General features: G+C 43.9%; 1 protein-coding gene across 1 annotated transcript; it reads left to right on the top strand.

The window, feature by feature from the left end:
- The first annotated feature begins 9161 nt into the window (after positions 1–9161).
- On the top strand, positions 9162–11686 carry LOC148508891 (cyclin-O protein B-like). Its single transcript, XM_088443886.1, has 3 exons — positions 9162–9515; positions 10688–10873; positions 11240–11686. The coding sequence occupies exons 1-3, from the start codon at positions 9162–9164 to the stop codon at positions 11684–11686; spliced, it is 987 nt and encodes a 328-aa protein (XP_088300012.1).
- The last annotated feature ends 14890 nt before the right edge of the window (positions 11687–26576 follow it).

Genomic DNA, 26576 nt, shown 5'->3' with positions numbered 1-26576 from the left:
AGTTCAGATTGATACATAATTACAATGATCAGCCAGTAAAATTACATTATGTAGGAAATACACAGGAGACGTGCCCTGCTCATATGTGTTTATATATGTATATGATAGATATGCAGTAAGCATGAATACATGGGGCATGCTCAAGCACTTGAGCAGAGGTTGCACAGTTACTGGCACAGCAGACAAGGAGAGGCAGATAAGCATGGTCAGAGATGGTGAGAAGGCAGGGAGAATCCAGAAGGCAGAGGAGGATCTATAATGGGTGCAGGATGTGCGATGCACACGGGCCTCTGGGCCCAGGGGGGCCCACACAGCACACCCTGCACCCATAGTCTTATAATTACCTGTCCAGAGTGCTTCTCTGCAGCGCCGAGCAGGCAATGCATAGCAGCAAAAATCAATGGGAAAATGTCGGAGGCCATTTTCCTGGTGACTCGTGCATGTGTATTACTGCTGTCCCCAGGAAACCGGCGCGGACGCCATTTTCCCGGAGACCCGCGCATGTGCAGTAGATTCTGACACTAAGCCAGAATCTACTGCATCGCGGGACTGTCGGAGAGAGGAGGGGGCCAGCATTGAGTCTGCACACCGGCCCCCTCCTCTCTTATAATGCCCCTGCCAGTAGGCAAGGCCAAGGAACATGAACTGGGTTCAGTACATGGTGGATCAATAGGCCTCTCACTAGTAAGTAATATAGAGTGACTTTCCCCTGATTGGTTAGAGTGTGAGAAGGCTGTTCTAAATGAGTAGCAGCAGCTAAACTCCACATTATGACCAGTGGTGTAACTAGGGTATTTGGAGCCCAGGGCAAATGTAAAAATGGAGCCCCCCCAGCCCTCTATGTACGCGTGCCGAAGGCAGTGCAAAATGGGCGTGATCACTTAAAAATGGTGCGTGTCAACATGACACAGTACCCCCAGTAGTGGTCCCCCTTATGCAGCCCCCCATTAGTTCCCCTTATACAGTACCCCCTGTATGCAATGCCCCCAGTAGTGGTTCCCTTTATGCTACCCCTCATTAGTTCCCCTTATTCAGTGCCCCCAGTAGTGGTCCCCCTTATGCAGTGCCCCATGTAGTGGTCCCCCTATGAAGTGCCCCCAGTAGTGGTCCCCCTTATATAGTGCCCCCAGTAGCAGTCCCCCCAATGCAGTGCCCCCAGTAGTGGTGCCCCCTTATGCAGTGCCCTTTATATAGTGCCCCCAGTAATAGTACCCCCAATGCAGTACCCCCAGTAGTGGTCCCCCTTATGCAATCCCCCAGCAGTGATCCCTCCTATCCAGTGCCCCTTGTAGTGGTCCTCCCTTTTTAGTACCCCCAGTAGTGGTCCCCCCAGTGCAGTGTCCCTTGTGCCCCTAGTAGTAAGCCCCTTATATAGTGCCCAAGCAGTAGTCCCCCCATGCAGTTCCCCCTGTAGTGGTCCCCCTTATGCAGGCCCCTGTAGTGGTCCTCCCTATTTAGTGCCCCCAGTAGTGGTCCTCTAGTAGTAAGCCCTTTATATAGAGTCTCCAGTAGTAGTTTCCCTTGTGCCCATAGTAGTAAGCCCCTTATATAGTGCCCCCAGTGGTAGTTTTCCCCCCAGTAGTAGTCCCCAGTAGAAGTTCCCCCTCCAGATGCAGTGCCCCCAGTAGTAGCCCCCCCACCAGTTGTAGTCCCCAGTAGTGCCCCACCCCCAGTAGAGGTTCCCCCCAGTAATGGTGCCCCCAGTAGTAACCCCCCCCATAGTGCAGACACACAAGTAAAAGAAAAAATACAATTACCTGAATCCACATTCCGGGTCCGGTCACTGCTCCCACCGCCGCCGCACGTCAGTCCTCCCGGAATGGCGCACTCTGCATTATAGGAGAGACGTCATGACATCTCCTCCATTACTCACTGCAGGAGCCGGAAGGCGGAACTCATGAGTGAGTTCCAGCCCGGCTCTTGCAGTGGGCGCTGCAGCAGTCAATGAGAGTCTGTCTGACACTCATTGGCTGCTGCTTAACACACACATCACTGCCACGCGGTGGTGATGTGTGTGCAGCAGCAGCCAATGAGAGTCTGTCTGACTCTCATTGGCTGCTGGTTAACACACACATCACCACCGCGCGGCGGTGATGTGTGTGAAAAAGCTTCAGCCAATGAGAGTCTGTCTGTCGGGCTGGCGGCGATGTGTGTGTCAAACTGCACAGCCTGAGCTCACCTCCCACCCTCCTCCTGGCGCTATTGGGTTCATGCTCAGGGGGAGGGAAGGGGCTCGGCTGTGCAGCACAGGACCGGCGTAGGGAGGCCTAGAGCCGGACCTGTGTAAATGTGTAGCGCTGACCGCACACATCACGGTTGGCATTACACTGCCTAACTAGGACGCGCCGGGCTGGACCATGGCCGGCGATGCCTCTACTCCCCCCCCCCCTGTGCTGCCTGTCCTACAGCACCCAGGGTACGTGCCCGCTCGCCCTGCCCTAGTTACACAAATGATTATGACCGTGAAGAACAGCATGTAAGCATTCTAGGTATGGCGGAGTTCTGAAGCCTGTGACTGACTTTCTAGATAATTGGAGTTTACTATATCTCTTTCTGGCATATTTATTAGTTAGCAGGACATGGTCCCCATAATTATAATTTGTAATTGCAGCAATAAGAAATTAGTTATTGCCTGACTCTATGAAAAAACACATCCATTTACAGGGGCTATAATGTGACCCCATCCCTGCAATGTATAAAAGTAAAGTGATCACTACATGGTATGGGGGCTGGCTGTGCATCCGCACATGAAAACAAGGGATCATAGCAAACATCTCCTATACCTGCTTTGGTCCGCCATACATAAATAAGTCACCGGCTGTTTTCGGGGGATATCCCACAAATACTGTTTGATAAATATGCCCCTATATCTTTGTTTGAGAGGAGATTGCCAGTATGTATATGAATGCCTATAATGAGAATGGAATTACCGTATCCTCATCCTAATCCATGAATTTTTTAAATTAATTGTGTTTATAGTTTGAAAGAGAAAAACAACACAGAGCAGGGGAGAAGACCAACACAGTTTGCAAAGAAAAAAAAACAAAAGTAAACAAATGTCAAGGTGCATCACAAAACAGCAGAGTAACTGTGAAACAGTTTTACATCACTGAAATAACAAAATATAAAACTAACATAGCCTCAACTAATCCATGATTGATACAACAATAAAAGTGATTAACAAAATATAGAAACACAAAGCATCACAATTAAATTCACACGAGTATGATTGGAAAATTAAAGCTATGACGTTATACACAGTGACTGGCCAGCTGGCATTTAAAAACTTGAATTGTTGTCTACCTTGAAAAGGTGATAACAGTGTAACTTGTGTCGGCACTACCACTGTAATCCTATTTACTGCCAGTAAACTTTAATACACAGTGAGACCCGCCCATATGTACTGGATGGCCGGCGGTTCAAATCCCGATAGCGGCATCCCGATCGTCCAAAGGTAAGTATTTACTAACCCTATTCTACCCCCTAACACTAACCCTCCCTTAGGGGTGCCTTACCCTAACCTCCCAAGTGCCTAACCATAATTCCCCTCTAAGTGCATAAACCTAACCCCCCTTTCCCCGCCACCTAAACCTAAGTCCCCCCGGAGGGGGTGCCTAACCCTAACCTGACCCCAAGTGCCTAACCCTAAACCCCCCTTCCCCTAGCCTAAACCTAACCTCCCGGGGGAGTGCCTAACCCTAATTTCCCCCTGGGAACCCCTAACCTAACCCTCCCCCCACCCCCACCCCGCTGCTGTACGCGCCTGGGGCCTGGCTTACCTTCAATCGGTAAGCCAGTTGTCGGGCTCCCGGCGTAAGTCTAATGACAGGCGTTGGGATTTCGACGCCTGTCATTAGACCCCTGCCTGGATTAGACAGTCAGGAAGCCGGCGGTCGGGATTACGACCATCGGCTTCCCAACTGCTACCCTACTGTAGTAAAAAATAATAATTTATTAGAGGCAGGAGCTATTATCTGTGGCCAAAAAGTACACGCTTCATACCATAACAGATTAGTGTGTAAATTTAGACAAATTACAAAAGTGGAAGGGCAATATGAGAAATCTTCTCCATTTATGGTTTAAATTAATCCCCGCAGAGACAATGAAAAGATACTTCACAATTGCTCATTAAAAAACAATAGCAGAAAAACTAACTCTAAAGCTGGGTACACACTGACAGATACATTGGCCGATCAATTGATCGGCCAATGTATCTGCTGCACGTCGGGCAGTGTGTACCTGCGATATGAAGGTGAACCGCGTCGTTCACCAACATATCGCATAGGCTTTGCTGCAGACATATCTGTCCATCGGCAGCTATGTACGGGCGGTCTACAGACTGCCAGTACGCACACAACTGCAGCCGCAAGCAGGGGCGGGACACGCCCCCTGCCTGCCGGCACATGGCCCCGACACACCCCCTGGTCTCTGGGACCCGCAGCAAGACACAGATGATGGCCATTCAGTGTGTATAGCTGCCCATACATCAGAAACTGATTGTCGCAATCCGGCGATGGGATGGGAAATGCTGGTGTTTCCAAGTGGAAACGCTGACCGCCCAACATCGATTCAGCGATCCGTCACAGGATCGTTGAATTTTGACATGTTAAATATCCCCGACTAGAAAATCACAATCAATTTTTGATTGCGATCGTCAAATCGGGAAAATCCAACATGTTGGATTTCTGCGATCCTGTGATGCCTGGTTGCAGCATCGCAGGATCGCAGCAATTCATTTCAGATGTATGGGGCCCTTATGAACGACCATCATCTGCAGATATATCTGCAAATCACTCGATCTGCAGATATATCTGTCAGGTGTGTACCCACCTTAAGAACAGGAACACAAATGAATACTGCTATTTATAATGTTAAGTATTGTGCAACATTAAAAAGATAAAGGGGAAAATGTAATACCCTGTGACTTGCAGGCATTGCCGAGATCTCAGCGAGTCTGTCTGATGATTTAAAGTGGCAATCATTTAAAAGGCAAAACAAGGTTGATTTTGCCTTTTAAATGATTGCCCCTGGTTTTGCCTTTTAAATGATTGCCACTTTAAAACATTGGGCAGACTTGTGGAATCTTGTTGATGCCTGCAAGTCGCAGGCTACTACATTTCCCCAAAATACTTTAAAAAAATATAGAAGTACAATGTATACAGTGTAATGGGAGAATATATAAAGGTTACCTGCTCTCTGCAAGCCTGTGAAATAAGTGAGTTATAACCAGTGGCGGCTCCAGAGGTTGGGCTGCAGCACAGTTCAAAATTCATATAGGGGAGTCACACCACCTGCCAGAGAGTCCCAGCCAGCAATATTTGGAAAGGCATTTGATGTGGCTCCCTTATTTGACTTTTGAACTGTGCTGCAGCCCCACCTCTGGAGCCGCCACTGGTTATAACCCTAATGTAAACTAGTTTAAACAATAAATTGTAAAATTGGCAATATTTAAGAGCAAGAAAAATGCATGTTCATATGTTCCCATGTTCCCATCTTCTCTGCCAACAATATAAATACACAATACATGGAAACAATACAAAATACATCTATATAAGAAGCGAGAAAGCATTTCTGTCTGTCTGTCTGTTTGTCCTTTATGCATGGGCAGAGTTTTGGATCTAGCTCCACCAAATTTGGCATGGTGGTGTAGTATGACCAGGATTAGGTTTATTTATTATAATTTTGTATAGAAATGTTTGTATAGCGCACCTACATTTATTTCTGTGTATGTACTAAAAGTCTCAGTATAGAAGTATCTCTCATTACTTGTAGTTAGGGTGTGAAGTCTAGGGCCCCTCCCCTGCAATCCTGTCTGTCAATATGTCTGTTTGTCCTTTATGCAGGCCAGAGTTTTGGACCTAGCTCCACATTTGGCATGGTAGTGTAGTTTGACCAGGATTAGGTGTTTGCTTAGGTTCGAACTTCATCAAGGCCACACACTGTAACACAATCCCTAAGACCCATTTACATTACACAGGTTCCAGGTTCTGTGCGAAAGCTATAAACGTATCCTTTAAATCTCACAGGCTGAGCAAATTTTATCATTCATGCAAGTTCATATTAAATCCAGAGTTAAGCTGGGGACACCCTAGTTCGACGAGTCGGCCCTTCAGCGATTGGTAAGTGTATACGCGCTTACAAATTTGTCAGCCCGATGTGCCGGGCTTCACAGCTCAACAGGCGGGTCATCCATACACACCAGCAGATGACCGATATATCTTTTAGATATATCGGTCATCTGCTATTCTGCACAGCAGATTGATATGTCTGTGAATAACGTTGTTCATAGACATATTCGCTGTATACACCCGGCGATAAACTATAGATATATCACCCGTTCAATAGATATAATAAGTTGAATTTAACGTTCACTTATAAATCTCATTACTAGAGCTGTACCAGGGTTTGAGTGCCCTGTGCCATCTATGACCCCAATAGTATGAGATAATTATGTCATGCCATGGGGGGCAGGGCTGCCAGGGCCAGTAAGGATAGCAGCACCACCTGCGCTGTACAGTCTGCCAACTGCATGTCTGGAGTGGCCAACTTGTTCTCCTGTAGTGCTGCAGCAGTGATGCAGGGACCGTAGGATGCAGGGACCGTAGGGTGCAGGGACCGTAGGGTAGCATCAGTGCCACCCCACAGAGCCCTGCGCTTTGGGCGGTGGCACCGCATGCACACCCCTACTCATCACACTGCTATTGAGTATCTTAATTTACTGTTGGAAATTAAGAATAATGAGATTGTAGCTAGTACAGTTTTTTTAAAAAGTGAATACTAATAGGTAGAAGTTGCCTAACCCACACTGGTAAGATAACATTCCCTATACTCAGTTCTTAAGATTGAAACAAAATTGCAGTACCTTGGAATCCTTTAAAGAGCAGTCATTAATATTAATAATAGGTTTCTGGATAGAGGTTATCCAATCATATTAGTTGACACTGCTTACCATAAAGCACTCATTTGAAACAGACAATAATGACTGAACTATAAACAGATGTTGGTAAAACAGAATGGAGTTGTTCTTTTGTTACCAAATTTGGACAGAACCACAATAATGAAGAAAGAATTCTTAGAAAACACAACAATTTACTATTACCGGATCCAGTCTTATGCCCTTCCCTACCCCTAAACCAAATAATATTTATAGGAAAAATAAAAATATAAATTCAATTCTAGCAAGTAGTCTAGTTAAAGATAAAGAATGAACTTTATCCCCAAAATGAATAAAAATGATAAAAATCTTGGACAGTGGGCCTGATTCAGCTTTGGGAATAGAGTAAGATATAGCACATAACTGATCATCTTGGTAAAACCATGCTGCACTGCAGGCGGGGCAGATGTATAATGAGCAGAGAGATTTAGATTTGGGTGGGATATGTCCAAACTGACATCTAAATTGCAGTGTAATAATAAAGCTGTGCAGTATTTGTGGGCTACATGCAAAAGTAGCCAGTATTTACCCTGCATGGCAAAAAATGTATGTATTTACACCCCTTGCAGTGGGAAACGCAGGATTTCTAGAGGGGGGTTTCCAAATACTTGATTTTACAGTGAGTGTGGCCAGTCCATGAATAGGGCAGAATTAACACTTATCCATCTTTAATATGCATCATACAAAGTATATCGTGTGTCATAATTCCAGCATGTACAGGACCAGCGATCACAGTAAGCCATTAGATGCAGCCGTAGGCCATCCTGCCTGAGCTGAATATTTTTATTTTAGATGTGGGCTCCATTCCATAGTATTGGAGAAAGTCTGGGGGAGCAGCAGAGGAACCTAGCACTGCCCTGGACATATATGTACATATTGGGCTCTATAGCAGTACATCACTAACAGTGCATGGTTTCCTTATCTCCTAGTTGGTGCATAGGTTATTTATTACTGGCTGATACATGTTAAAAGTTGGTATTAATTATGTCATTTGTGATACAGAGAAGATGCAGCACTAGTAAAATTTGATTATATTACTATTTCTATTGTGGTCATGGTGTGGGCTGGGAAGGGGTGTTTCCAGGCAGCCGAACCCCCCCCCCCTGCGTTTGCCTATGCCTCGCATTGCAACATAGTTTGTCCTGGTTCAAAATTACTTGCTATATCTTACTCTATTCCCAAAGCTTAATCAGGCCCTGTGTCCCATGTAGACACTGCAAGAGCTCAGGTCATTTGTGTGTGAATCTTCTTATGTGCTATATCTGATAACATGCAGCTGTAACCTCTGGTGCGTTGGATAGACTAAATGAAGATTGAAAATCCAATTGCAAGAAAATATGCGGAATATAACAAAATGGAGTCAAAGTCTATCCTATCATTTTTGTGAGGTACATAGAAAGGATCCCCTAAGGAGAGTTAGGGTTTGGCGGGGGGGGGGGGGGGCGAAGGGGAGGGTTAGGGAACTTTCCAGCTGCTGTTGGGATCTCCTCCTGTCAGGCTTTTCCTGTCGGGATTTGATCCAGTCACCGGTATTTTATACCGATCCCTCCCTAACAATTGACTGTTAGGCCAGTAATATAGTAACAAAGTCATGATTTAACACAAACACTTATGATTAAAAAAACATTGTGTTACTTCACTCATGCAAACTAGAGTGAAATGTAAATGTTTTTTTCTGTTTTTCTGTAGTATTTTAACTTATTTATCTGTCCTATCAGATGCCTGTATGTATGTTTATGTCACTGAATCACATTGATGCAAACAAAACATCCAATTATCATGTTTAAATCAATTCTGTTCATTAGTTACTCTTCAATAAACGTGTTAATGCTACAGGAGTGTATTTTACGACATACAGTAGCTTTAGAAAGGTTAGGGAAAATTCAATTAGTCTTGGTGGTTACCCCTCAGCTAATTACCCGTGCCACTCTGGGAAATGCTATTCAATGTAATAACATTTTACCAGCCCTGTAAACCACGGGTTAACATGCGCTAAAACTAGCCAACCCCACCAAGAGGTCTACACAACTTTACCCACCTTTGGCTGGTGCCATTATTTACAAGCCCATCGTAACTTAAGTTCTCATTGTGAGGTCACAATCCAGAGTTTCCTGATCAGCCAATCAGCAGCGAGCACAGCTGCATGTAGAACGTGAACATTCCATTTTCAGCCCAGATGAAAGTTGCTAGTTATAGGTGCAGCAGCTCCATCTACCCCTCTGCGGTTATGTCTAATCAGCAGAAGAGTTTTAATAAGAGAAAGAGGCAAGAAGCATCACCAAAGGATGCAGGAAATTCCTGTATATGCACTAGTGCTGCTTCAAGCAGCAAAGTGAAGAAGCCCAGGTACCTCATACCTGGAGACCTGATATCGAATCCATGGGTCCATTATCAGTTTGAGACCTCCAGGCCTGTTTTTCAGACAAGAATGCCTGTGCTCCTTAACAACGACCCATTCCTAAACTCATCACGTAGCATGTCCTTGCAGAATTTTAAGGAGTATGGAGATGAATGCTACGATTTTAAGAAGAAGCTAGAGATAAAGTACTTGACACCAAACTGCATGGACAACCAGCCAGAGGTATGTATATTGTATATTATTAATAGTACAACTTATTTCTGTAGCACCAACATATCTAGCAGGAATATATAGCAGTACATAGCAGGACTATATACAGTACATAGTACATAGAAAATAGCTCACCTAAAGTGGATGTATAGAGGGAGAAAAGTGTAGGAGACAGAGTAAGAACAGTTAGAGACGTAGGAAGACAGCCAGGGGAGGGCAGTATCACGCAGACAGAGGGAGTGAAGGATTTGCAGGAGGAGAGGGTGGTCAACATTGTTAAAAACAGCAGAGAGATCGAGGAGAATTAGCAAAGAGTAGTGGCCCTTTGATTTGGCAGCTAGGAGGTTATTGCTGACTTTCATAAGGGCAGTTTCAGTGGAATCGGTATGATATCCAGGCTGCCGCAAGGCCGGGAGTTTGAATCCCGGCAGCGGCAGCCCGACAAAACAGCAGAGCCTGGCAGCAGAAGCCTGACAGCGCTGGAAATCCCGATCGTGGTAAGGTAAGTGTCAACAAATCTAACCTAACCCCCCTAACCCTAACCCTCCTTAGGGGTGCCTAACCCTAACCTCTCCCCCTGTGCCTAACCCTACTCCCCCCTCTAAGTGCCTAACCACCCCCCTTCCCCGCTGCTTAAACCTAAGTCTCCTGGGGGGGTGCCTATCCCTAAGTCCCCCCCATGGCTGCTCAATGACGAAAATGTTAGTTCCACATACTGCAATATATGTCAAGTTTCCAACTCACATCTATGTCTTCCCCATATGGTCTGTCCTATGCTAGAAATTGCTCAGAAATGTAAACATGACAATGTATGAGAGACTTCTAGCATAGGACAGACCATGACCATTACTGCAGTGGTAATGGTGTATTTGGTTTATGCAGAGGGTACATGTTTTTGCTTTATGCTAATTTTTTTGAAGTTACATTTCTCATGTACCCCATTTACACCCTTTAATTCCAACTTGTGTCAGGGGTGTAAGGCTGTAAGCAGATAGGCCTTGAAGTTATTCCTATATATTTAGGCAATTTATATTTAGTATATTAAATCTAATGGAAAATCGCATACATAGGATATGTTAATATTATCAGCCCTATTTCAAACCCAGGATTATTTATCTAAAGTTAAATATTTAATGTTTTGTTCTTCACTTAATTCTGAATTGTGAATGGTGTTTTTCTTGCAGCTCAGACCAGAGTGTCGAGGAAAACTTATCCTCTGGCTATTTGGCGTTCACAAGCACCTTCACCTGGAATTGGAGTCCTTGTGTCTAACGGTCAACATCATTGATAGATTCCTAACATCTGTCCAGGTGCCCGCTGGAATATTCCAGTTGGTGGGTGTGGCATCCCTCTTCATTGCATGCAAAGTGGTATGTACCTCCTGGGGATAAAGGGCTTGATTCAGATGTGGGCGGTATTGGACAGCTGCTAGGAAGCAACTGTGTAATACTGTCCAACTAATATGCAAATGCAGCAGGAGATCTCTGTAGGAAATAAATGCCTCCTGCGTGCATCTGTGATCTTGATAATCGTCCGTAGATGCTGCTTCTGGTCACAAGCTTTTGGCCAACCCTTTTATATATACGAATATATATATATATATATATATATATATATATATATATAAAATGATAGATCAGAACATCACTGTTTGCTATTTATGTATGTAGACTACATTCTGTAAGAACTTGCAACCCATTCCTTGTACAAGTTACTAATTTATGGATCCCCTTCAGGTGGAGACACGACGGCATCCAACTGTTAAACAGCTGCTGGATTTGTGTTTTAACACCTTCAGCCGAGTCCAATTACTCCAGCTTGAGCGCACTATACTGACAGAACTCCAATTCCATCTGGAAGTTCCCACAGTAGCCGAGTTCCTGCAACACTACTTCCATCTCTGTGTAATTGATGGGAAGCTATCGCACAATGACAAAGCCATTGCTCTAGCCAGAGATATTGCAGTTCTGACTCTGCCTGATTACCTATTTACCACCTACTCACCATCATTATTGGCAGCTTGCTGCATGACCCTAGCAGGCAGAGCGATGTGCCGAGACCATACTTTCAGTGTGCACCCTCGAGAATACAAGGAAAATGAACTGCTCGAGTGTATGGATAAGATAGAAGCATGCATTGTGAGAAACAAAGAATTCCTGCGCTGCCTGCGCCCTGAGGATTAGATCTTGGGCAGTGAAAAACATCATATGACTTGCTATAATAGTGTCATGGCTCCCATTAGAGACCCCAGACTCATCAGGGGTCCATAGAAATTTGCTCTCAGTGGCTGCTGTGAGCGCTCCTTCATCCAGTCCATCAACAGCCACTGCAGTTCTTCCACTGACACTCCGGCTCCTGCTTCCCACTGATGCTAGCGTCCCACGTGGAGGTCCTCCCACCGGTCAGTCTGTGTGGGCGCAGCCGTCTTTGGCATGGTCACCTGATGCAGGAACTACCAATGAGAAGTTAATCCTGATTCTTCCCCGCTGGCAAGCAATCAGCAGCAACTCTCGGCTATAAAAGAATTTCCTGGGCGGCCAGCTGGTTGTCAGTGCAACTTTTCTCACAGCATTCTCAGTGAGTTCTGTCTCTGTGCTCCCAAGTGCTCCCACACTGAGACTCCCATGCCTGTTACGATTAACAGAATCCAGACTAGTCTCTCCGATACCAGCCCAGACTTCAACCTCTCCGGTACCAGCCCAGAAGCCAGTCTCTCCGGTACCATCCCGGAATCCAGTCTCTCTGGTACCAGTCTGGAATCCAGTCTCTCCGGAACCAGCCCAGAAGCCAGTCTCTCCAGTACCACCCTGGAATTCTACCTCTCCGGTACCAATCCGGAATCCTGCCTCTTTGGTAAGAGCCCAGAATCTAGTCTCTCCGGTACCAGCCCAGAGCCCTACCTCTCTGGTACCAGTCCGAAAACCAGTCTTTACGGTACCAGCCCAGAACCCTGCCTCTCCAGTACCAGCCCGGAAACAGTCACTGCAGTATGTAGCCTAGATTCAGGCCACTCCTCAGACTGCTCAGGACTCTAATTACCTTCTGAGGAGAAACCTAGACTCTAGTCCACCAATTTGTCTCCAGAGGCTCGACACAGATCCTTACAAACTTGTCTACGTCTTGCTTAGCCTCCTCTTGTATTGATACATGTCAGCCTATTCTTCTCCAACTACATGCAAAGGAAATACATCAGGTCGTCTAGTTTCCAGCGCATAGTGGTTCACTCCCTCCAGTCCCTGATTCCAGTTCGAAAACACAACCTGACCACAGCCTGATAATAAGCACATTGTTTGCAATCATCTGTTCACTTTGGTAGAAAAGAATAACAACCACCATTTACATAGTCTATATATTACAACTGATTTAAATCATTTGAATAAATACCTTTACTATCCATCTATATATTTGGTTCTTAGTGATGTTTCTTGTGCCACATGACTTACATAATTAATATTCCAAGACTAAGGGGTCTATTCATTATGTTAATTATCAGGGGCCGGGTAGCCCCCGACAATTAAGTAAATATGAATTAGAACACAACATACCCGAACTTATGAGTTCCAAGTTGAATCAATTCCCAGTTTGGAATCATTTTGGGGTTCTGAGTAGAACAGAGCCCTGACTCGCAATTCAGAACTTGGATTTAAAAAACAAATGGATCTTGCAATTGCAGGTGCTGTGAGGTGGCCATAATTAGTGTCACTTGTGTACGGGTAATATTAGATGCTAACTAGGAGAGCTGTGATCATTTTAAATATTGAGGCTTCAGTACATCGGACACATCTGTAGCTTGTAATATGCTGGTGATACACACGTCGTTAATATATGTATATACAGAAATTTCTGATGTCATCTCTTATAATTATAATTGGTGGACCCTGTTTTCATCATTTCAGTATTAATTAAACTTTTGTGTAATATGGACTAATGCTCCTACTACCATAATTTATTCCATAAAATGCTCTCACAGATTTCTTTCAAAGTCCTGCATAAAAGCACTGGACCTACAGCTTTGTGCTACTCAGATTTGTAACTAGATATTATAGAACCTTGGTGAGAGAGAGCACTGGCACCCCTCTCCCCCTTTCTATGAATGCTGAGCAGCAAAAATGAGTCAGCCTTAAGTGTCACAGACAGCTGCAGAAAAATTGCTGGTATATTGACTCAGGTGCTAATAGACATTTCAGTTGCAATCAGGAGAGGTTCGCGATCAGCGATGGCTCCTACCCTCTTAGATGAGGGGGGCTGCCGCAGCTGAAAGCGACACGGTGCAGTCACTCTCCCATTCCTCCAGGCCGGGTCCTGCATCTTGCGCAATCGATCTTTCAGGCACCGGGACCAGCGCATACGCAATATCGTCAGGGAGCCACGCATGTCACCGGCTTCCAAAGGGGTGCATCATTTGCAGCTCCTAGGAGCCAGTTAGGGCTGGCGGAAAGACAGAGTAGCGGCTTTCTCTTGTAAGCCGCTCTCTGCTAATTGCAACTTACACTGGCAGTCCCAGGGCAAAGAGTACCTCCCACTGAGACTGCCTTTTGTGGCAGGTAGCGCTTCCAATAGGAAGTCACTGCCTGTCACAGTGTATCCAGTGCAATCACGGACTACACTGACTACACTGAGATGGTGGATTTTACTGGGGGGGCTATGGGTCGATGGCAGAGCATGCGCACGACGGCGCCGGCGCCTTCGTGCGCATGCGTGAGACCTGCTACGACCGGAAGCAACTGTGCAATACCGTCCAACTAATATGCAAATGCAGCAGGAGATCTCTGTAGGAAATAAACGCCTCCTGCGTGCATCTGTGATCTTGAGAAGCGTCCGTAGATGCTGCTTCGGGTCAACATTGCTGCCATCGGTCAGCATCTGCGAGGCCAGGAAATCTGCAGACTCTGGCCTAGGCACTCCCAGGAAACGGGGGCAACACGTTGCTGTTTCCAGGAATGTAGAACTGGTGCCCCCTCCCTGCCCCCAAATGGTCGCAGCATATCAATCATGCTACAGCTTGGGGGCACAAAAGTCCAGGAATGATGATGTTCGTCCATGCAAGATGACGTTTTGCCTCTTTCTGAGTTCCGTTTTTTTGGAGGGAAAAATCCGAACTCAATGTGCAAACTCGAACCTTTCCGAGCCTGCACATCCCTAATATTTATATATATATAAAATGATAGATCAGAACATCACTGTTTGCTATTTATGTATGTAGACTACATTCTACCAGAACTTGCAACCCATTCCTTGGGCAAATAACTAATTTATGGATCCCTTTCAGGTAGAGACACGACGACATCCAACTGTTAAATAGCTGCTGGATTTGTGTTTTAACACCTTCAGCCGGGTCCAGTTACTCCAGCTTAAGCGCACTATACTGACAGAACTCCAATTCCATCTGGAAGTTCCCACAATAGCCGAGTTCCTGCAACACTACTTCCATCTCTGTGTAATTGATGGGAAGCTATCGCAGAATGACAAAGCCATTGCTCTAGCCAGAGATATTGCAGTTCTGACTCTGCCTGATTACCTATTTACCACCTACTCACCATCATTATTGGCAGCTTGCTGCATGACCCTAGCAGGCAGAGCGATGTGCCGAGACCATACTTTCAGTGTGCACCCTCGAGAATACAAGGAAAATGAACTGCTCGAGTGTATGGATAAGATAGAAGCATGCATTGTGAGAAACAAAGAATTCCTGCGCTGCCTGCGCCCTGAGGATTAGATCTTGGGCAGTGAAAAACATCATATGACTTGCTATAATAGTGTCATGGCTCCCATTAGAGACCCCAGAATCATCAGGGGTCCATAGGAATCTGCTCTCAGTGGCCGCTGTGAGCGCTCCTTCATCCGGTCCATCAACAGCCGCTACAGTTCTTCCACTGACACTCCAGCTCCTGCTTTCCACTGATGCTGGCATCCCACGTGGAGGTCCTCCCACCGGTCAGTCTGTGTGGGCGCAGCCATCTTTGGCATGGTCACCTGATGCAGGAACTACCAATGAGAAGTTAATCCTGATTCTTCCCCACTGGAAACCAATCAGCAGCAACTCTCGGCTATAATACAAATTCCTGGTTGTCAATGCAACTTTTCTCACAGTGTTCTCAGTGAGTTCTGTCTCTGTGCTCCTAAGTGCTCCCACACTGAGACTCCCGTGCCTGTTACAATTAACAGAACCCAGACTAGTCACTCTGGTACCAACCCAGAATTCAACCTCTCCGGAACCAGCCCGGAATCCAGTCTCTCCGGTACCAGCCCGGAAGCCAGTCACTCCGGTTCCAACCCGGAATCCTACCTTTCCGGTACCAGTCCAGAATCCAGTCTCTTCGGTACCAGCCCAGAACCCTGCCTCTCCAGTACCAGCCTGGAAACAGTCACTGCAGTATGTAGCCTAGATTCAGGCCACTCCTCAGACTGCTCAGGACTCTAACTACCCTCTGAGGAGAAACCCAGACTCTAGTCCACCAATTTGTCTCCAGAGACTCGACGCAGATCCTTCTAAACTTGTCTATGTCATGCTTAGCCTCCTCTTGTATTGATACATGTCAGCCTATTCTTCTCCAATTACATGCAAAGGAAATACATCATAGTGGTTCACTCTCTCGTCCCCGATTCCAGTTCGGGAACACAACCTGACCACAGCCTGACAATAAGCACACTGTTTGCAATCATCTGTTGGTAGGAAAGAATAACAACTACCATTTACACAGTGTATATATTACAAATGATTTAAATAATTTGAATAAATACCTTTATAATCCATCTATATATTTGGTGCTTGGTGATGTTTCTTGTGCCACATGACTTACATAATAAATATTCCAAGTCTAAAGGGTTTATTCATTATGTTAATTATCGGTGGCCGGGTAGCCCATGACAATTAAGTAAATATGAATTCAAACAGAACATACCCGAACTTATGAGTTCCAAGTTGAATCAAGTCCCAGTTTGGAACAATTTTGGGGTTCGGTGTAGAACAGAGCCCGGACTCGCAATTCAGAACTTGGATTTAAAAAAAAAATGGATCATGCGATTTCAGGTGCTGTGAGGTGGCCATAATTAGTGTCACTTGTGTATGGTTAATATTAGATGCTAACTAGGAGGGCTGTGATCAATTTAAATATTGAAGCTTCAGTACTTGGGACACATCTGTAGCTTCTAATATGCTGGTAATACACACATTGTTAATATATGTATATACAGAAATTTATGATGTCATCTCTTATAATTATAATTGTTGGGCCCTGTTTTCATAATTTCAGTATTAATTAAACTTGTGTGTTATATGGACTAATGCTCCTACTACCGTGTTTCCCCGATAATAAGACCTACCCCGAAAATAAGCCCTACCTTTACTTTTGAAAAACGGTCCAAAATAAGCCCTACCCCGAAAATGAGCCCTAACAAAATCCCCATTTTGTCCGGTCCCTGCGCTACACTAAAATGCCCCCAGCTCTGCCCCCGCATGAAATGGATGCCGCTGTTAAAGATTTAACAGTGGCATCCAATCACAGCTGCAGCGTCTCACTCTCTCACAGTGAGCGTGCGGCAGCTGGCGTGCGTGGCAGCGTCATTTACAGCAGCACCGCGGAGGAGAGTAGAGAAAAAGAGGAAAAAAAATAAAGGTAAGTAATGAATTGTAAAGCAGGACTGAGGGCATGATGGGGATAAAAACAGGACTGAGGGCATGATGGGGATAAAAGCAGGACTGAGGGCATGATGGGGATAAAAGCAGGACTGAGGCCATGATGGGGATAAAAGCAGGACTGAGGGCATGATGGGGATAAAAGTAGGACTGAGGGCATGATGGGGATAAAAGCAGGACTGAGGGCATGATGGGGATAAAAGCAGGACTGAAGGCATGATGGGGATAAAAGCAGGAATGAGGGCATGATGGGGATAAAAGCAGGACTGAGGGCAAGATGGGGATAAAAGTAGGACTGAGAGCATGATGGGGATAAAAGCAGGACTGAGGGCATGATGGGGATAAAAGCAGGACTGAGGGCACGATGGGGATAAAAGCAGGACTGAGGGCACGATGGGGATAAAAGCAGGACTGATGTTATGATGGGGATAAGAGCAGGACTGAGGGCATGATGGGGATAAAAGCAGGACTGAAGTCATGATGGGGATAAAAGCAGGACTGAGGGCATGATGGGGATAAAAGTAGGACTGAGGGCATGATGGGGATAAAAACAGGACTGAGGGCATGATGGGGATAAAAGCAGGACTGAGGGCATGATGGGGATAAAAGCAGGACTGAGGGCATGATGGGGATAAAAGCAGGACTGAGGCCATGATGGGGATAAAAGCAGGACTGAGGGCATGATGGGGATAAAAGTAGGACTGAGGGCATGATGGGGATAAAAGTAGGACTGAGGGCATGATGGGGATAAAAGCAGGACTGAGGGCATAATGGGGATAAAAGCAGGACTGAGGGCATGATGGGGATAAAAGCAGGACTGAAGGCATGATGGGGATAAAAGCAGGACTGAGGGCATGATGGGGATAAGAGCAGGACTGAGGGCATGATGGGGATAAAAGCAGGACTGAGGGCATGATGGGGATAAAAGTAGGACTGAGGGCATGATGGGGATAAAAGCAGGACTGAGGGCATGATGGGGATAAAAGCAGGACTGTGGGCATGATGGGGATAAAAGCAGGATTGAGGGCATGATGGGGATAAAAGCAGGACTGAGGGCATGATGGGGATAAAAGCAGGATTGAGGGCATGATGGGGATAAAAGCAGGACTGAGGCCATGATGGGGATAAAAGCAGGACTGAGGGCATGATGGGGATAAAAGTAGGACTGAGGGCATGATGGGGATAAAAGTAGGACTGAGGGCATGATGGGGATAAAAGCAGGACTGAGGGCATGATGGGGATAAAAGCAGGACTGAGGGCATGATGGGGATAAAAGCAGGACTGAGGGCATGATGGGGATAAAAGCAGGACTGAGGCCATGATGGGGATAAAAGCAGGACTGAGGGCATGATGGGGATAAAAGTAGGACCTCTCCCCCTCTCTGTGAATGCTGATCAGCAAGAATGAGTCAGCCTTAAGTGTCACAGACAGCTGCAGAAAAATTGCTGGTATATTGACTCAGGTGCTAATAGACATTTCAGTTGCAATCAGGAGAGGTTCGCGATCAGCGGCGGTGCTTACCCTCTTAGTTGAGCTGCCGCAGCTGAAAGCGAGCCAGTGCAATCACTCACCCATTCCTCCATGGCCGGGTCCCGCCTCCTGCGCAATCAATCTGTCAGGCACCGGGAGCAGCGCATACGCACTATTGGCAGGGAGCCGCACATGTCACCTGCTTCAAAAGGACTGCATCATTTGCAGCCCCTAGGAGCCGGTTAGGGCTGGCGGGAAAGCAGAGTAGCGGCTTACTCTTGGAAGCTGCTCTCTGCTAATAGCAACCTGGACTGGCAGTCCCAGGGGGAAGAGACACCTCCCCCTGAGACTGCCTGTTGTATATGTTACTGGCAGGTAGCGCTTCCAATAAGAAGCCACTGCCAGTCACAGTGTATCCAGTGCAATCACGGACTGCACTGACTACACTGAGGTGGTGGATTTTACTGGGGGGCTGCAACCCTGCAGCCTCTAGGCAAAATTTGCCACTGTTCATGATATTGAACATGTGTGATCCTTCCACAGTCAGAGAAATAGGAGATACAAAAGTTGGAACAGTCACAGCCCATCTAAGAATAGGAAATGTTACCAAAGCCACAGAAATTCAAGATGTGCTATATGTACTATACCAGACATGGGGACAAACCTCATAGCCATAAGTATCCTGGAGCAGAAAAGATTTAAAGTCCAATTTGTAGAAGGAAAGTGCATTGTGCGGAATATAAAAGGGACTATAATAGCAACAGGTACCCAGTGCTGAGAACTATATGTCCCAGCCCCTGGAACTCAGGCACAGAATGCTAGGTCATCTTCGATATGACTGCGTTCAGAAACTTCTAGATGGGATGGTGACAGGAATATCCGTGACTGACAATGACAGACCAATCTGTGAAAGCTGTATAATAGGCAAGCAAGGACATTGCCCACTCCCAAAATCAGTGACCAGAACTTCAGCACCCCTGAAATTGGTGTATCTAGATGTGTGTGGTCCAATGGAAGCAAAGTCGGTAAGTGGAAACAGATACCTCATAACATTCATTGATGACTTCACCAGAGTGAAAAAATAATGACTACAAGAGATCATTAGAAAGCTGGTCACAAACTAAAGTTTTTGAAGTTTGACAATGGAGAAAATTAACTAAACAAAGATGTTGAAACCTTCCTAGAGATGCATGGCATTGAACATCAACTGACATTTGCATACATGCCAGAGTAGAGTGGTGTAAGTGAGTGTGCAAATCATACTAAAGTGGAAGCATGATCTATGCTGAAGGATTCAGGTCTGAACAAATGTTTTGGGGTAGAAGCATTGTCTACAATGATGTATCTGAAGAATCATGCTCCCACAGTTGCTCTGAAAGACAGAAAGTAAGTGGGTTTTCTGCTGAAAGATGAAAGCAGATAGGACTATTGCCCATTACAAGACTCATCTTGTTGCAAAAGGCTATATTCAGAAATCATTGACTACAGTGAAACTCACTCTCCAGTAGCAAGATACAGCACACTACGGTTGGTGATTGTTATATCTGCCTTGTACAATATGCTGCTATTCCAATTAGACTTTGAACAGAGGGCCTGATTCAGAGACGAACGCAAGCGGACATTCGCTCGTAGTCCGTACAAATGGAAATATGTAAAACAAAGCGCTCGCACGTTTGTTCGCTAGTAGCTAGGCTTCCGCCCCATATTCACCCAACCCCTCCTCTAGCTAGTGAGCGTTCAAAATAGCGAGTGCTCTACTCATCTTTGGTTGATGTCTGCGCTCGCACAAGTAATTTCCGGAAGTTGGCCTGTCAGTTTTCGATTGCCTTGTTACTCGTTCGGCAAACATACTTGAATCGATTGGTGGAAATCACCATATTAAGTTGCTTAATTGAACCTCAAATGTTTTGAATCTTGTTTTTTTTTTGAATGTCGATAAACTTTATTTTTTGTATTGTGTGACATTTGTTCCGCTGAATCCGTACGGTTATAAGGACAAAGCAGATTTATAGTATAATTCCAAAGAATGTTTCTGTTATGTTTTCCTTTTTGGTTTACAAACAGATTATATGGTTATTCCGTTTGTTCTGACCTTTGCTAACGCATCTAAATGCATCAAGCTAATCATAAGTCCCAATATATTTATTGGGGATTTTCACATGACTCACACATTAACCAATAGAATTGTTCCTTTTAATTATGAAAGTACATTAGCCAATCAGATTTTTCTTGTACCTTTATTAAAATTGTTTTGTGTGAAAAAAATCATTGCCATCATGAGAGCCAGTGCGTTCACACGCCGTGAGTTGCTGGTCCTCGCTGAGGTAATGGACCAGAGAATCACCACACGACAGCCCCCCGTCACCAATATAATGAAGAGGCGGGCATACGCGGAGGTGCGGCGTCATCTGCGTTCCATGGGCTACCGCTGGAACATCGGCTAATTGGAGCGCAGATGGTCTGATCTGCGATGCAGGTCACCCCGCCTGCTCGAGTCTCTCCGGCTGCGTATCCGTCGGCGTAAGTGTATATGTGAATGGTTTAATCTTAATCTTATTTGCATAATGTACTTTGCTAATGTAATTTATCATTAATGCGTGTGCATGTTTGCAATATGGCCTTGTTTTATTATAAATTATACCTGGTATTGTGTATGGGATTTTAGTTTTTGTTTTTTTTAATTTTTAAAATGTATGACAATTTAGTTAATCTTTTGAACTATCCATCATTTAGGTCAAGAGCGGATAGTGAGGCGGTGAAGAAGGCCGGCCCTACCCCTATCCCCCATTCCAACCCTCTCTTCCCCTGCCCACTCCTCCCCAAATTCACCACCCTCCCCTGACCTTGCCATCCATATTTCCCCTTACCTCTCCTGGCCCCCAATCCCAAACCAACCCTCCCTCCCCTGTCATACCCATCCATATTTCTACTCCCTCCCCTGATCCACCCTCTCCATGTTCCACTACCTCATCTCTTTCCCAACTCACCCCTCCCACATCTCATCTTCATTGGCCGACATCATCCAAGGATGAGATTGGCCACTCTGCCCCTGTTCTGGATGCTGCAGGTATTTTTTATTTTTTTTGGTGGAAGTAATGTTTTTAAATGTTCCCTATATGCATACACTGTGGGGGGGGGGGTGTTTATTTTTTGACATTATATTTCCTTTTTATCCATTTTATATGATTTTTAAATTTGCCCTATGTACCTAAAAAATTCAGTTTAGCACAAATCTGCTAGTTTTTAAAAATAAAAAAATGTTGGATTAACCTTGCGCATAAGACACATGCAAAACCACTACCACTTGTGTCTTTCATGTTTTTTAATTAATTTTAACATTGTCAACTTGTGTTAGGCTTACTTCATATGCAAATGTTTTAGTTCTAACCACTGTTATATATATATATATTTTTTACATTTGCTTTGTGTTTGAAAGTTTACAATGTTGAGTTTATTTTAATAAATGTGAAATGTTTGCCCCATTTTGCATGGTATCTTATCTTGTTTTATATGTTACTCCTAATGACCATTTGAAAAAATATTAATGTCTACATTTTAGTAATACACACATTTCTCTTTCAACAGAGGCACGGATGCAGAATGATGCAATATTCGAGGAGCTTGGCCATCTGCGTGGCCATATTATTGGCATTCTAGTGTGTTTGGACCATTTATTGGCCTTAAGGAGGCCTTAATTGTGCTTTATTTTGTTTGATACAGTTGTTCATTTAAAAAAAAAAAAAAATTGGTTAATAAATCTCTTTCCTTGCCTCTAACATTTTAATCCCAGTATAAATAATAAGTTTGCATTTGTGGAATGTGTTTTGACATTTTGAAAAGGAATATTTGGAAACTCCAAGTAATTATGAAAGTGGTCATTTTAATACCATTACATTTAATAAGAATTTTTGCAAATTCCTTAACACACATTATGTTTTTTTTTGTGGATACATTTACATAAACGTGTTTGTATTAGTCTTTCCCTCCATACTGCTTCGCCATAATACCTTTTGTTAGTCAAAAAAAAAAAAATTATAAATTATAAAAAAAAAAAAACCTGTGTAAAAAGTGAATTCCTTTAAAAACATTTTAGCCACATTTGCAACAGTTTTCACTTGGGACAAAATTAAGAAGCTATTGTCCCATTTTTTTAAAACCAAAAATTTTGGTTAACTTATTGTTAAAAAAAACAAACACATTTTTCAAAACAAACATTTAATAAACACAACACAAACACGCTTAATAAACATTTTAAAAAAAATTACATCAAGAACTGGTTGTAGATGTAGCATGCCAACATGTTTCCACAATTCATGGTAATAATTCATTTGTCCAGATGTAAAATCCCATTTTGGAACATATTTGTCACAGTCGATTATTTTCAGGTAGTATGCAGGTTGTTTATTTGTTGGTAAAAAAAAGAGAAGAAAAATTAAAACAAATTACCACATTGGAAATTTAACAGTCAAAAAACACAGATAACATATGTTTGATTAACTAAATGATTGAAAAAAATTACCTGAAAAAACGTGCCACTACATCATCACGTATGGCCCCCCCAGACACTCTCCTCCGACCAACCTCAGGGGGGCCATCCTCAGGCAAGGCATCCTCTGGCTGCATTGGGACACCACTCCTTATGGCGATGTTGTGAAATATCCCACACAGGACCACAATTTTGGAAACCATAGCCGGCAAATACATTAGGTCGCCACCAGAGCGGTGGAGGCATCTAAATCGGCCTTTGAAAAGGCCAATGCAGCACTCCACCACCTGCCTTGTGGCAGTAAGTGTGGAATTATATTGACTTTGTGGCCCTGGTGTAGGAACCAAATAAGGAGTGAGCAGCCAGGGCGTGCAAGGGTAACCACTGTCTCCTGTGAAAATAAAAAAAACATCAGTACCATTTCTAAGTCAACAGTGATTTTTTTTTAAATTAAGGGTACCACTTACCCAGAAGCCACGCATCACCAGCTTGTAGGTTGTTTAATTTGTGCCAAAGCCCTGATTGCCGGATGACAAAAGAATCATGTGCACTTCCGGGAAATTTGGCATTCAGGGACAGGATCTGGAGGGAGGCATCACATACCACCATTACATTCATTGAATGGAAATTTTTTCGGTTCCTAAATATTGCCTCCAGCACTGCTGGAGGCTGAAGTGGTATGTGAGTGCCGTCCACAACCCCTATGATGTGTGGTAAGACTACAATTTCGAAAAAATTTGGCTTAACCACATTAAGGGACCACATATCCAATGGCATATTAATAAAATGATGCAGGTGCTTAAATAGGGCATCCATTACCGCCCTCAGGATCCTTGAAAAGGAGGATTGGGAAATTCCCGCAACTATGCCGACTGTGGTCTGAAAAGATCCTGAGGCACAAAAATTTAACACCAACATTAACTGCATAAGTGGTGGTATTGCTGTTGGATTGTTAATTTGCCTTTCAAGATCACTCTCTATTAATGAAAGAGTGTCTAGGATGATTTTGGGTGGTAGGCGGTAACGCCTTAAGACCACATCATCAGGCATTCTAAAAAGGGTGACACGTGTTCGAAATATCTGGGGCCTTGCACGCCTATGAGGCCTACGCCTAGGAGGATGTCCACGTTGGTCGGGGTCGGGGACCATCGCCACTATAATTCGCCCAACATCAATCTGAAATGTTAGACAATGTAGTTATATTTTCGAAATTTAAGAATGTTAAAATATACTTATCTTTTTTTCATATTAAGAAGAATCTTACAGGGTTGGGCAGTGACATCTTACAGTAAACCTACGATTTAGAATTTGTAAAGAAATAAAAAATATAATTTTCAAAAAACAAGACAGGCTAAGGCCAAAATATCAAGAATGCATGCACTACACAGATGATGTTGAGTTATTCTTGGATTTTACATTAAAATTGTAATGTACGCTTAACCCACAGACAGGAGATGGTCAAACTATATGCAATACATTAAAAAATTAACGCTTAATGGTACGCTTAACCCACAGACAGGAGATGGTCAAACTATACGCAATACATTAAAAAATGAACGCTTAATGGTACGCTTAACCCACAGACAGGAGATGGTCAAACTATATGCAATGCATTAAAAAATTAACGCTTAATGGTACGCTTAACCCACAGACAGGAGATGGTCAAACTATATGCAGTACATTAAAAAATTAACTCTTAATGGTACACTTAACCCACAGACAGGAGATGGTCAAACTATACGCAATACATTAAAAAATTAACGCTTAATGGTACGCTTAACCCACAGACAGGAGATGGTCAAACTATATGCAATACATTAAAAAATTAACGCTTAATGATACGCTTAACCCACAGACAGGAGATGGTCAAACTATATGCAATACATTAAAAAATGAACGTTTAATGGTACGCTTAACCCACAGACAGGAGATGGTCAAACTATATGCAATACATTAAAAAATTAACGCTTAATGGTACGCTTAACCCACAGACAGGAGATGGTCAAACTATAGGCAATACATAAAAAAATTAACGCTTAATGGTACGCTTAACCCACAGACAGGAGATTGTCAAACTATACGCAATACATTAAAAAATGAACGCTTAATGGTACGCTTAACCCACAGACAGGAGATGGTCAAACTATATGCAATACATTAAAAAATTAACGCTTAATGGTACGCTTAACCCACAGACAGGAGATGGTCAAACTATACGCAATACAGTTAAAATTTTTCTCAAAAAAAAAACCATTGCAAAACCAACATGTTTTTAGGTACACCAGTCTGCATAGCATGACCCCTAAAAAAACCTTGAAAAATTTACTAAAATAAAGGGTTATAATGTAGGAAAAAAAACACTTACCACACAAAGACGAACACACCAAAATAAATGAAATCCCAAACACCAAACAAAAACAATCCAAAAACTAAATAAAAGCAAAGTAAACACGTATTAACATTTAAAATGTGAAAAATATTAGCAAGTTAGAATAGACCCAAAATAAAAATTAAAAACTTACCTCCAAAAATATGAAAACATTTATAGTAAATAAAAACGCAAAACTGCGAACGAAAATAACCAGACAAAACAAAAATCTCAAAACAAACTCCAAACTCTCCTCCAAAAACCACGACTCCGACTCACAATCAAACTCCAATGCCAACGCCAACTCCAACAACAACAACCACTCCAAACAACCAACTCTGAAACAAGGCCACAAAAAAGCCTTAAATAGGCAGAACTTTCCCGCTCAAACCAATGACGCACAATAGATGCGCCCACATAATGCACACGCATCTATAAAAATGTCACGAGAGCCCACAATGGGTCTGCTGAATTCAAGTGTCTCATCATGTCCATTGAACAGCAGCAAAGCCAAAATCCAGGACCTCACAGTAAGTAGCTCAAAAATTAAAGTTACAAAAAAATATAAAAAATAGACAAATAATGTTTTTTTCAAAAATTTTTGAAAGGTGTGGAGACTGAGAATGAGGAGGCTGCAGGGCCTAGTACCCAGGCCAGGGCCAAACGCAAAAGGCAGCCTCAATTCACAAGAAAGGAGATGGAGGCTTTGGTGCAAAAGTGCATTGATAACCTGGCACAGGCACCCCGAAATATCGGTGCAACACAGAGATGGAAACTGTGGGAGGAAATAGCTAGTGCTCTCAATGGGGTTGGTGACTTTGTCCGTTCAACCGAAGAGGTCAAACGCTGGTACGTAAATGGTGTAACCTATTTCCAAAGTTTTCTTTTTTCAATAAATAATATCACCCTACACTTTTTAACAACAGATGGAGAGACTTCAAATATCGGCTAAAACAAAAATTGGCAGATAGGGCTAGGCATGCAGGGGGGACAGGTGGTGGGCCAACCCCTGTGTCATTGGAGCTAACAGATTTGGAGGAACTGGCACAGGGGTGTGTGCAGGAAGAGGAGGTGTTTGGCGTGTCCAACATTAGACTCAAACATGTTAGACTT

This window comes from Taudactylus pleione, unplaced genomic scaffold (genome assembly GCF_031769625.1).
Source record: "Taudactylus pleione unplaced genomic scaffold, aTauple2 ptg000336l, whole genome shotgun sequence".
Lineage (NCBI taxonomy): Eukaryota > Metazoa > Chordata > Amphibia > Anura > Myobatrachidae > Taudactylus > Taudactylus pleione.
This window is presented reverse-complemented; position numbering and strand designations above follow the sequence as displayed.

Excerpts from the sequence above, each read along its gene's own strand:
- LOC148508891 (XM_088443886.1), top strand. The coding sequence starts at position 9,162 with ATGTCTAATCAGCAGAAGAGTTTTAATAAGAGAAAGAGGCAAGAAGCA. Across the intron at positions 9,516-10,687 it reads GCATGGACAACCAGCCAGAG|CTCAGACCAGAGTGTCGAGG; the intron begins GTATGTATATTG and ends TTTTTCTTGCAG. Across the intron at positions 10,874-11,239 it reads TCTTCATTGCATGCAAAGTG|GTGGAGACACGACGGCATCC; the intron begins GTATGTACCTCC and ends GATCCCCTTCAG.